The 12,500-nt window shown below is 44.0% G+C and overlaps 1 protein-coding gene across 1 annotated transcript in view; it reads right to left on the bottom strand.

The window, feature by feature from the left end:
- Positions 1-12,500, bottom strand: part of LOC127645047 (receptor-type tyrosine-protein phosphatase S-like) — a 148,327-nt gene that overhangs the window by 58,605 nt on the left and 77,222 nt on the right. The window contains 3 exon segments of the mRNA XM_052128563.1: positions 1,863-1,999; positions 2,080-2,661; positions 3,039-3,308. Of these exon segments, the coding sequence (XP_051984523.1) occupies positions 1,863-1,999; positions 2,080-2,661; positions 3,039-3,308 (989 nt within the window).

Below are 12,500 nucleotides of genomic sequence, written 5' to 3'. Positions count from 1 at the left end.
CCTAATGCCCATAATGTTCATAATGTCACTAATGTCCCTAATGCCCATAATGTCCCAGATGTCCATAATGTCCCTACTGTCCCAGATGTCCACAATGTCACTAATGTCCATAATGTCCCTACTGTCCCAGATGTCCATAATGTCCCTAATGTTCATAATGTCCCTAATGCCCATAATGTTTCTAATGTCCATAAAGTCCCTACTGTCCCAGATGTCCATAATATCCCTAATGTTCATAATGTCCCTAATGTCACTAATGTCCATAATGTCCCTAATGCCCATAATGTCCATAATGTCCCTACTGTCCCAGATGTCCACAATGTCACTAATACCCATAATGTCACTAATGTCCATAATGTCCCTACTGTCCCCGATGTCCATAATGTCCCTAAAGTTCATAATGTCCATAATGTCCCTAATGCCCATAATGTCACTAATGCCCATAATGTCCCTAATGCCCAAAATGTCCATAATGTCACTAATGCCCATATTGTCCCTAATGCCCATAATGTCCCTACTGTCCCAGATGTCCATAATGTCCCTAATGTTCATAATGTCCATAATGTCCCTAATGCCCATAATGTCCCTAATGCCCATAATGTCCACAATGTCCCTAATGTCCATAATGTCACTAATGTCCACAATGTCCCTAATGCCCATAATGTCCCTAATGCCCATAATATCCATAATGTCCCTAGTGCCCATACTGCCCCTAATGTCCATAATGTCCCTAATGTCCATAATGTCACTAATGCCCATAATGTCCCTAATAACCACAATGTCCCTAATGCCCATAATGTCCACAATGTCCCTAATGCCCATAATGTCCACAATGTCCCTAATGTCCACAATGTCCCTAATGTCCATAATGTCCACAATGTCCCTAATGTCCACAATGTCCCTAATGTCCATAATGTCCACAATGTCCCTAATGTCCATAATGTCACTAATGTCCACAATATATATTCTTTATAGCTACTTTTGAAAAACATGCCGGCAAAATTCCCTGTATTAAATTAAATAAAGCATCAAATGAATAAATAATATAGTTCGGCCTATACTTGCCTTTTCTTTAACAAAGTGAAATTATTCGTACCCTGTTCTGCTGATGAATAAAGTCGTCTGAATGATGTTCTCAGAAAAGATTATAAACTATCTGAACTATTCGGTCCAACACCGAGTTCAGAAAAACAGCTTTTAAACATTTTAAAATGTTTAAATATTTTACATTTAACCTTCTTTACCTCGGATCACATTTACTGCTTCAGAAAATATAAATGACATTATGGGTCAGATGATTCACTTTCGGTTCAGTAACCAATGGCAACCTGTGACAGGTGCAACATCAGGACCGATATCACAGTCCCATCAGAACAGCAGCTGCTCACTACTGCAATTCCTCTTCTGACTGCTTTTATTTGTTCATTAAAGTGACAGTAAACTGGATCATTTCACTGAAGTCTCCCCATTTACCCCCAAACTTCAGAGGAGAACATCAGGACATCTGGAGGTGAATTAGTGATGAACACATTTCTGTATGGAAACGCTTCAGGACACATTTCTGTTGCGCTAAACCAAAACTGATATTAGGCATGACGTCATCACGCACACCGTTATTATCCATAAAAGCCCGTTTGAATGGAAACGGGCATAAAGCGGCAACATTTTCCAAACTTTTTTTTACACATTTTCACTGTCGATAACAAAAAAAGCAGGAAAAGTGGATTGAAACATGAGTAATGAAGAGCACGCTTGAGATGAAATATGAGACAAAACAAGCGAAATATCACAGATTATCAATCGAGCTGTAATTTTGCAAAATTATGCAAAAAGTGTGACAATATGATTGATATTGTTCTCACCTGAATGCCGAGCTCTGGAGCTTTATAGATGAGTTCATAACTCTTCACTGGTTCTTTGGAGTACGCGGGTTCCCAGGTCAACTCAACACTCGTGTCCGTCACTTTACCCACCTGAAACTTCCCTGGCTGTCCGGGAACTGCAACAGAAGCACAACAGACACGTCACGTGATGACAGAACGCCATCACATGACTTCATTCTGATTTCCTGCCACTCACCTCCAGGTCTCACTTTGACATGAACGGGATCAGAGAACGGTCCGTCTCCCACCGACGTGAACGCCAGCACGCGTACGGTGTACGTCTCAGACGGCACTAAACTGTGGATGGTGGTGATGACACTGTCCTGGACGTTGTGGATCTGCCAGTTGCTCATTGGCTGTGACGGATCCATGGTGTAATAAACTCGATATCCTTTGATCAGACCGTTGGGCTCCTCCGGCTCGTCCCAGCGCACCATCACGGCATTCTGGGATATGATGCGTGCCTGGATGTTTCGCGGCGGGCTGGCGGGGGCCTGTTCGCCGGTGCGAGCTTCCACCTTGTTGCTGGGCGGACCCTGTCCGATGGTGTTGACGGCAGAAACGCGGATCTCGTACTCTGTGTTGGGATACAGACCGCCGATGCTGTAGCGCGTCGTGGTGATCGAGTCCACCGTCTCGTACTTGCTGTCTGGCGATTTGGCGCGATACTGGATGATGTAATAGGACACGGGGTCCGGGTTACCGGAGTCCCAGGTGATGGTGACACTGGTGGGGGTCGTCTCCGTGACGATGGGGGTACCGGGAGCTCTGGGTAAAGCTGGAGAACACAGAAGAACATGTTATTGTGTTCAGAGGTAACTCAGTTCTGTCTAAACCAGCAAACTCAGAACGTCTGTTATCTATTAGAACTAAAAACGTTCTGGAAACGCTCCAGGAACATTCCGGGAGACAACAATTGTTACTTTGTCTCATTTAATATCTTCTAGACACAAATGAGTCAATTGTTGACATAAAAGAAGACAATAGAGCTTTACAATGAACGTTAGAGTTCATAACAAACTCTCTTGAGCTCCTTTAATGGAATACTTCACCCACAAATTATAATTTTCTCATCATTTACTCTTGGGCGACACAAGGGCGAGTCAGTGATGACCATGTTTGGGTGAACTGTCCCTTTAAGAAACGCCCGCTTACATTTAACGATCACTTGTGCCACCGCTTCGATAATGCCCAGGCTGCTCATGGCCACGCAGGTGTAGTTGGCCGACTCGCGGATGCCGTTCAGTTCTAGAACGTTTCGCCCGACGGGCATCTCGTCCTCGGGCGTCAGATCCTCCGAATTGAGCATCCACTTCACGTAGGGCATGGGCGACCCGACCGCCACACAGGTGATGTTCAGGCTGCCGCCCGGCATGATCTCGTGGCTCGTGGGCAGGATGGTGAAGCGAGGAGCGACACGCCGAACTACAGCAGAGACACAGACAGAGGGAATAAAAGAAAACCAGGTGACAATGACAGCAAATGGTCCATGTTTCCAACAGCTGTTCAAACCGTGAAAAACATTGTTACAGCTAAAAGGACGTGTTGCTAAATATAAATGCTGACTAGCAGATGCTACAGAATAATAATGCAGATGAAGGGCAGAGCCGAGGTCTCGTACACACTGACTAACACATCAGGAGGTTTGCTTCAGATGACGGGGTTTGGAGCTCCTCCGGTGAGCCGAGAGAAACTCAAATGAGATCAGTGTCGCCTCAGAGTCACAGTTCTGATCAATATCTGCAGATGTTGATCGTATTGACCCCTGCTCTGAGAGAAGCGGTCTTTGATTTCAGCTGGTTTCATCGCAGACAGATCAAACAGGAAATGGAAAGCGTGATTAAGAGCGCCACGTGCCTGAACTCGCAGCAGCACCGTCAGACCAGAAACAACACGTGAACACATGAAGAGATCAACGCAACACTGGCCGCTCCATTGTTCCTTCGCTAGTCACGTTTGCTAGCGTTCAGCAGCAGATGTCTGAGGTCTGCGTGTCACACACTTCTGGTGATAGTGGACCGTCTCGTTCATGACTGACTGTGGTGTTTCACAATAACTAGAGCAGCATGTCAGGTGCTGTATGATGATATCCTCTGAGAGTTATGCATCCCATAATGAGGCAAAGTTGTGACCTTTTTATACTTTTTTCTGTTTTCATATATAAAATCAACGGAAATATATTCAGAAATGTGCTTCTATCGAACTTTATGTGCATGTCTTCTTATCGATTCAATAAACGTATCCACCTCATTTGAGCATGTACGTTTTTTTTGCACATCCTTCAATCTTTATCCACATCTTAGTGTTTCCGTGATATCCCAAAAACACACATGTGAAAGCCATAGCCGCTTTTACACCAGACTGTGTCGTTCTGTGCCGATCCTGACCAGTTGCCACGGTTACGGTTGCGGTGAAATCAGGAGACTGCCCTGAACAGATCCGTCTGTGGTGACGGGTGAGAGGTAAACATTACGAAGGCATGTTGCAGCATTTTTCCAACTATGCAAAAGGCAATCGAAGAGGAAAAGGCGAGAGGTTCACCATCATCATCTCAGGACTTGTGACTCGAATATGCAGAAAGATAAAAGTTCCCAGACTAACTAAAAACATTTATTGTAAAAATATTCTATAAGTGTGATATGACAATGTGAGACTATATTGATACATTGAGAGTTTTAATGAGCTAATAATGTAATTCCCTGATGGAAAAGAAGTGTAGATCAACAAATGAAGGACACAACAACAGATAAACGATCATCATCCAATCAAGATGCACTAAATACTAATTTATTAACTTCATTCTAATATCAGCGACTTAACAAGAAACATCTAAAAGCACTGTGAGATATCTGCCGTTAGCAAGAGGACAATCGTGAGTCACAACGTGCTAAAGCCATTCCACCGGCACGGTTGAGTACGGTTAAGCGCTGTTGAGTACGGTTGAGAACGGTTGACTACGGTTGAGTACGGTTAAGCGCTGTTGAGTATGATTGAGAACGGTTGAGTACGGTTGAGTACAATTGAGAATAGTTGAGTACGGTTGACAATGAATGAGTACGGTGGAGAACCATTGAGTACGGTTGAGAACGGTTGACTACGGTTGAGTACGGTTAAGCGCTGTTGAGTACGATTGAGTACGTTTAAGCGCTGTTGAGTACGGTTGAGAACGGTTGAGTACGGTTGAGTACAATTGAGAATAGTTGAGTACGGTTGACAATGGATGAGTACGGTGGAGAACGGTTGAGTATGGTTGAGTACGGTTGAATACGGTTGAGAATGGTTGATAAAAGTTGAGTACGGTTGAGAACGGTTGAGAACAGTTGAGAACGGATGAGTTCTTTTGAGTACGGTTGAGTATGGTTGAGTACGGTTGAGTATGGTTGAGAATGGTTGAGTAAAGTTGAGTAAGGTTGAGTATGGTTGAGTACTGGTTGAGAATGGTTGAGAACGGTTGAGAACAGTTGAGAACGGATGAGTACTTTTGAGTACGGTTGAGTATGGTTGAGTACGGTTGAGTATGGTTGAGAATGGTTGAGTAAAGTTGAGTAAGGTTGAGTATGGTTGAGTACGGTTGAGAATGGTTGAGAACGGTTGAGAACAGTTGAGAACGGATGAGTACTTTTGAGTACGGTTGAGTATGGTTGAGTACGGTTGAGTATGGTTGAGAATGGTTGAGTAAAGTTGAGTAAGGTTGAGTATGGTTGAGAACCATTGAGTAAAGTTGAGTAAGGTTGAGTAAGGTTGAGTATGGTTGAGAACCATTGAGTAAAGTTGAGTAAGGTTGAGTATGGTTAAGTAGGGTTGAGTATGGTTGAGAACCATTGAGTAAAGTTGAGTAAGGTTCAGTATGGTTGAGTATGGTTGAGTATGGTTGAGTATGGTTGAGAACCATTGAGTAAAGTTGAGTAAGGTTGAGTATGGTTAAGTACGGTTGAGTATGGTTGAGAATGGTTAAGTACGGTTGAGAACAGTTGAGAACGGATGAGTACTTTTGAGTACGGTTGAGTATGGTTGAGTACGGTTGAGTATGGTTGAGAATGGTTGAGTATGGTTGAGAACCATTGAGTAAAGTTGAGTAAGGTTGAGTATGGTTGAGTATGGTTGAGAACCATTGAGTAAAGTTGAGTAAGGTTGAGTAAGGTTGAGTATGGTTGAGAACCACTGAGTAAAGTTGAGAAAGGTTGAGTATGGTTAAGTATGGTTGAGTATGGTTGAGAACCATTGAGTAAAGTTGAGTAAGGTTGAGTATGGTTAAGTAGGGTTGAGTATGGTTGAGAACCATTGAGTAAAGTTGAGTAAGGTTCAGTATGGTTGAGTATGGTTGAGTATGGTTGAGTATGGTTGAGAACCATTGAGTAAGGTTGAGTATGGTTAAGTACGGTTGAGTATGGTTGAGAACCATTGAGTAAAGTTGAGTAAGGTTGAGTATGGTGAAGTATGGTTGAGTATGGTTAAGTATGGTTGAGTATAGTTGAGTAAGGTTGAGAACGGTTGAGTACGATTTAGAACCGTTGAGTATGGTTGAGTACGGATGAGAACGGTTGAGTAAGGTTGAGAACGGTTGAGTACGATTGAGAACCGTAGAGTACGATTTAGAACCGTTGAGTATGGTTGAGTACGGATGAGAACGGCTGAGAACGGTTGAGTAAGGTTGAGAACGGTTGAGTACGATTGAGAACCGTAGAGTACGATATAGAACCGTTGAGTATGGTTGAGAACTGTTGAGTATGGTTGAGTACGGTTGAGAACGGTTAAGTTTGGTTGAGTACGGTTGAGTACACTTGAGTAAGGTTAAGTAAGGTTAAGTATGGTTGAGAACGGTTGAGAACGGTTGAGAATGGTTGAGTATGGTTGAGTATGGTAGAGAACGGTTGAGTATGGTTGAGAACAGTTGAGTACTGGTTGATTACGGTTGACTACGGTTGAGAACGGTTGAGTACGGTTAAGTACGGTTGAGTATGGTTGAGTTCAGTTGAGTACGGTTGAGAACGGTTGAGTACGGTTGAGAACGGTTGAGTATGGTTGAGTACGGTTAAGTACGGTTGAGAACGGTTGAGTGCAATTAAGTACGGTTGAGTACAATTAAGTACGGTTGAAAACGGTTGAGAACAGTTGAGTACGGTTGAGAACGGTTGAGTACGGTTGAGAACGGTTGAGTATGGTTGAGAACGGTTGAGTATGGTTGAGTACGGTTGAGTACGGTTGAGTACGGTTGAGAACGGTTGAGTACAATTGAGTACGGTTGAGAACGGTTAAGTATGGTTGAGAACGGTTGAGTACGGTTGAGTACGGTTGAGTACAAGTTGAGTACGGTTGAGTACAATTAAGTACGGTTGAGAACGGTTGAGTACGGTTGAGAACGGTTGAGTACGGTTGAGTACAATTAAGTACGGTTGAGTACAATTAGAGATACGGTTGAGAAGCGGTTGAGTACAATTAAGTACGGTTGAGTACAATTAAGTACGGTTGAGAACGGTTGAGTACGGTTGAGTACAATTAAGTACGGTTGAGAACGGTTGAGTATGGTTGAGTACAATTAAGTACGGTTGAGAACGGTTGAGTGCAATTAAGTACGGTTAAGTACGGTTAAGTACGGTTGAGTATGGTTGAGAACGGTTGAGTACGGTTGAGAACGGTTGAGTACGGTTGAGTACAATTAAGTACGGTTAAGTACGGTTGAGAACGGTTGAGAACGGTTGAGTACAGTTGAGTACAATTAAGTACGGTTGAGTACAATTAAGTACGGTTGAGAAAGGTTGAGTACGGTTGAGTACAATTAAGTACGGTTGAGAACGGTTGAGTACGGTTGAGTACAATTAAGTACGGTTAAGTACGGTTGAGAACGGTTGAGTGCAATTAAGTATGGTTAAGTACGGTTAAGTACGGTTGAGTATGGTTGAGAACGGTTGAGTACGGTTGAGAACGGTTGAGTACGGTTGAGTACAATTAAGTACAATTAAGTACGGTTAAGTACGGTTGAGAACGGTTGAGTACGGTTGAGAACGGTTGAGTACAGTTAGCTAACCGTGCTGAGAACTCCAGGCTCAGAGCGGTTTATAATCGTGCCGTGCAGAACTGTGGAAATGCTGCAGTAATGTCCATGATCGAACCGCGCGACCCAAAGCAGCCATTGTGTTTAGGTCTGCACGTTTGATCAAACGTAATCAATCTCAACTGCTTTTACTTCCAATGAAAAATTGTGACCCAAGACTAAAACTGATCATCACGAACAATGAAAGAAAAAAGCAACTCGTTTAGCTTCGACCAAATGATGGTTTGCATGAAAAAGCCAGAGAGATGTTTTCTGTCCTAACCGTGCAGGATCATACGGTTAGTTGCATTTTATTATTTGCTTTGAGCTTTGTTTCCCCTTCAGAGCACTCCAGGACGCTAATACATGTGATTCTTCAGCTGCAGATGTCGACGATCAAGAGGCAAATACTGCGTCTAACGCAAGCTCTGTATCTGACTGTATAAAGACATGAAACAGAAATGGTTGGAAGTGCTGCTGATCCACTCAGTTAACGTGGAGCACTGCCAACGCTGAGATCACTGACAGATGAAACGCAGAGACAGAATGATGATGTGCTCTCATGAAATCATCAGTTACTGTCAGAGATCTAAAGCAGACGGAAGTCTACGGAATACTTTCACTAGTTTGCTCAAGTGTGTTCAGGGCAACTGCGTGACACTAATACATCTCATTATAAACACTGTGATTTACAGTGACGGAAACTGAACACAACTCACGGAAGGACTTCATTTCCTGTCGCCGTAACATCAATAATTCCCTTCACATCAATAGAAGCGTGACAGTCGTGACAGAAGTGAAACACACCGACGTTAAAGACGCTGTAAGTGATCATTATATCAGTTCATCAGAAGACTTTGAGGCACTTCAATCACATTGATCACTGACGTGACCGCGGGAGCAAACTGTTGTTTGTTACGGTTGATTGTGACAGTTCCGTCAACACTCATCTGTATGTCTGTAGGGCGGGGTTTTGGAAAGAGGGGCGTGTCTAACTCATGGACCGTCTGTTCTAGAGCAGCTAACATCACTCATGGCACCTTTAAGGCTTTCTGGGGTTTAAAGTCCAACTGTGAGTCTGAGCAGAGCGTCTTTGATGCTGAGGCTTATGGGGATTAAACACGTCAGATCAAGAGCTCAAATCTACGACTTCAGCAAAGAGGAATAAAATCCAGCTACATCCGCTGACGGTTTCTAACAGTATCTGTGTTTGTAATGGAGGACAGTATTAATCACATCATTCAACCAATTACCTACAAAAATGCGTTGATCAGTTTTCACAGGGTGCGTTCATATGCTTAAACATGTGGTCACCGGTCACGTAAACACCTTCAATGGTTTTCCTTTATTGTTGTGAGGTCATAAAGGTCGAGTTTTGCTCATGACTCTGATGTCAACACCTTTACTGACATTCTGATGGTTAGACTCAAAGTATCCTCGGTGTCTCGCACGCTACACGTGACGCAGAATATGTCATCGGGGCGTGCCGCACGGACACCTGCAGTTCGCTGAGCTAATGCGTCGACGCATCCATATGTGTTCGCAGTCAAAAGAGATACTTTAAAATCTGAACGCTTGACTGCACGCAACACGCTAACCCTGACCTTTAATGCAAACACATGCTTCAGTTTTCTGTGGGCTGCTCCGTCTTGCACCCACTGCGTGCCCAAGCGCCCAAGAGCCCAAGCGCCAAACACGCGGACGGTCCTCGTTTAACATGAGCCTCGTTTTGATCGTAAGCAGCGTTTTGTTGTACATGTAAACACACTCATTGGCATTAACAATCAGTAACTCTAAAAGTGATTTACAGCATTGACACAAGGAGACCCAGGATTGGACACACCAAAGTTTGATATGAAACACAGTTGCTAAATCTACAGCAGTCATTAGCTGAGGTTAATAAGAGCTCGTTAAAGCGGGGTTAGTGCATGCATTAGCGCATCCATGTGTGCTGTCACCATGCAACACTCTCCGCATGCAAACGCTGCATCATGCCCACACACGGATCGGGACAATGGCAGGATTATCACTCATTACGGTACACTGAGTAAAACAGTGCAGCAGTTTCTGGATGGTAATCCTGCATTTAAAGGAACATCTACGGCACAGAAATCACTTTGCGGCTCTTAAAAGGCTTCAGCGATACGGGAAGGATGTGATTGGTGGTAACAGCACACTTGATCTGTGCAACAATGGGCACTGTTGAATTGGATTTGCCTTTGTTATTGAAGCACATTACAATGAATTATCTCCATCGCAATCCCTACAGCAGAGACGAGTGTATTGACTTACACACACACACACTAAACGAACAAGCCGCCGTTTCCTCCAGAGACAGAGACAGCATCAGCTTCTAATGATATTATAAAGCTCATGTGTCGTTACAATAACTCGTCTTACACTAACGACACTCTTCTGATATAAAGATGGAGGTTTAGAGTCACTGACTCCGGTGACATGCTGTTATTCTGTGCAACATCAGAGGATCGTTCTTGCTTCTCTGGTTGGTATCGTGCACGGCAAGGGCGTCTGTGCGGTGTGTGTCACTCGCCATCTTTCCAACACTTCAACGTTTGAACGCTTCATCAACATGACAGAATGGAAACAGGGCACCGGCGATGACAAACAGACGACAATCATGCCGCTCATGCCAACACGACACAGACATCGCAAACAACTCTGAACACTTCTAAACCTCGTGCACGATTGATCACGAGACGATGATCAGGGATTACAGATGGATTATAATTCTGATCTATCCCATAATAATCCCATCAGATCATTTGATCCATGAAACACTGTGTGTAGTCGTTCTGCAGCCCATTAATACTGTAATATTTCTCTAAAGTGACGATTACAGCAAATCAGAGGCTGAATGTTACATCATTAATATTCATGAGCGAAACTGGTAAACGTATGTGGAGCGGAGGGGGGCGGGGCCGGGTCGGAATATCACGCGCCCGGTCCCCAATCGGCCTGATGAGGCGCGCCCGGGATAGGATTCTCTCGAAGGGGACCTTGATCAGTGGAAGGGGGAGCAATGGCGCTTTTGAGGCGTACCGCGAATGTCAGCTGGTAAATCATCATTGAACGTCATTGCGCCCCCTTCCACTGATCGAGGTCCCCTTTGAGAGAATTGGGATGGACCTCGTTGGGCCATTAGAACGGACATGCCCGTAATTCTCTCTCTCTCGAACCATCGTCACCTGCCGCCTTTATCTTTATTCCGACCCGGTCCCACCCCCCTCCGCTCCACAACGTAATGTTGCGTCCCTCTTCTGGCAGAGCCATTATAACGTTCTCGTTATGAGCGATATCGCTCATAATAACTCCTGACGTGAGCTGATTAACATATTCAATGAGATTCAAAAGATTCATTGACCGTATCTGCCAAACGCCTCCAGAATCATGAATGAAAAACTTTCAGTTAGCGCGGCACAATTGCGAAATGCTAATCTCACGTTAGCTACACGGTCAAAGTTAATTTAGGTGCTTCTGACATCACCAAACAGAACCGTAAATAATGATCAATACTGTTACAGATATTGTTTGCAAACAGGTTTCCCGGAAACTTCCCTCTGTTGCCATTGGCCGGTCAGACGGATAGTCCCGCCCCCATTTTCTTCTGGAGTTATCCAGACTTTTACTTGAGAAACAACGAGACATTTAGAGAAAACACTTTTAAATGAAGTTTATTTGGATGATCTCGTTGATTTCATTGTTTCAAATCAAGAGAAATAAACTTCATTTCTGAAATATTCTCTCAGAAAACTGCTTTTGCTTCTCAAGAACATCTTACGAATGTTTTCACTGGAGACATGATTTTATTTGTTTTCAGAGAAAGGATCTTTAATTCCAGTAAAGTGCAACTTGATTGGTTAGGGTTGGGTTACAGACCAATCGGGAAACACTTTACTCGGCTCTCTTCTGTGTGGATCACGTGTCATTGATTGACAGCTCACAGCTGATGATACTGTAGAGCGATCAATACTCTGATCATCTGGAGAAAACACAGACAAGCACAAACACACACCAACACAAACAGCAAGAGCAGGCAGACAGAGAGGCAGACAGACAGGCAGACAGACAGACAGGCAGACAGACAGAGCAAAATAACTCCCAACAACAAGCAATTAAACAGTGACATGTTTCAGGCACGGGACAACATCAGCAGCCAATCACAACGCTGCACCGTTCAGGCATGCGACACTCCTCATGCACACACTCCGTAATATCCAATTGCTGGGTTTCCATGGCAACGCGTGCAGAGAGAGTGACGGGACTTCCGAATGGAAAATTGTCCCAATGCAACAGACTGACCTCAGACGTTCGTGTGGGTTTACTGCGGGGGACTTGCGCTACTCAACACTGACATCACTGTGTGTTCACAAATGCCAAACAAAAGAAAAGAGAGAAAAGAACCAAAAACACACCAACCTTCTCGCAGCTCTGATGGTGTGGGGGGGATTGAGATGCAGAGCAGAAAAAAACCAGGAAAACACAGACAGAGTAAAAAGGCCACTGACACGCAGAACACCTGCCACACTCTCAAACCTTCAGATGGTTCATCTCATCATCTTCAACTC

Source organism: Xyrauchen texanus, chromosome 6 (assembly GCF_025860055.1).
Source record: "Xyrauchen texanus isolate HMW12.3.18 chromosome 6, RBS_HiC_50CHRs, whole genome shotgun sequence".
Lineage (NCBI taxonomy): Eukaryota > Metazoa > Chordata > Actinopteri > Cypriniformes > Catostomidae > Xyrauchen > Xyrauchen texanus.
This window is presented reverse-complemented; position numbering and strand designations above follow the sequence as displayed.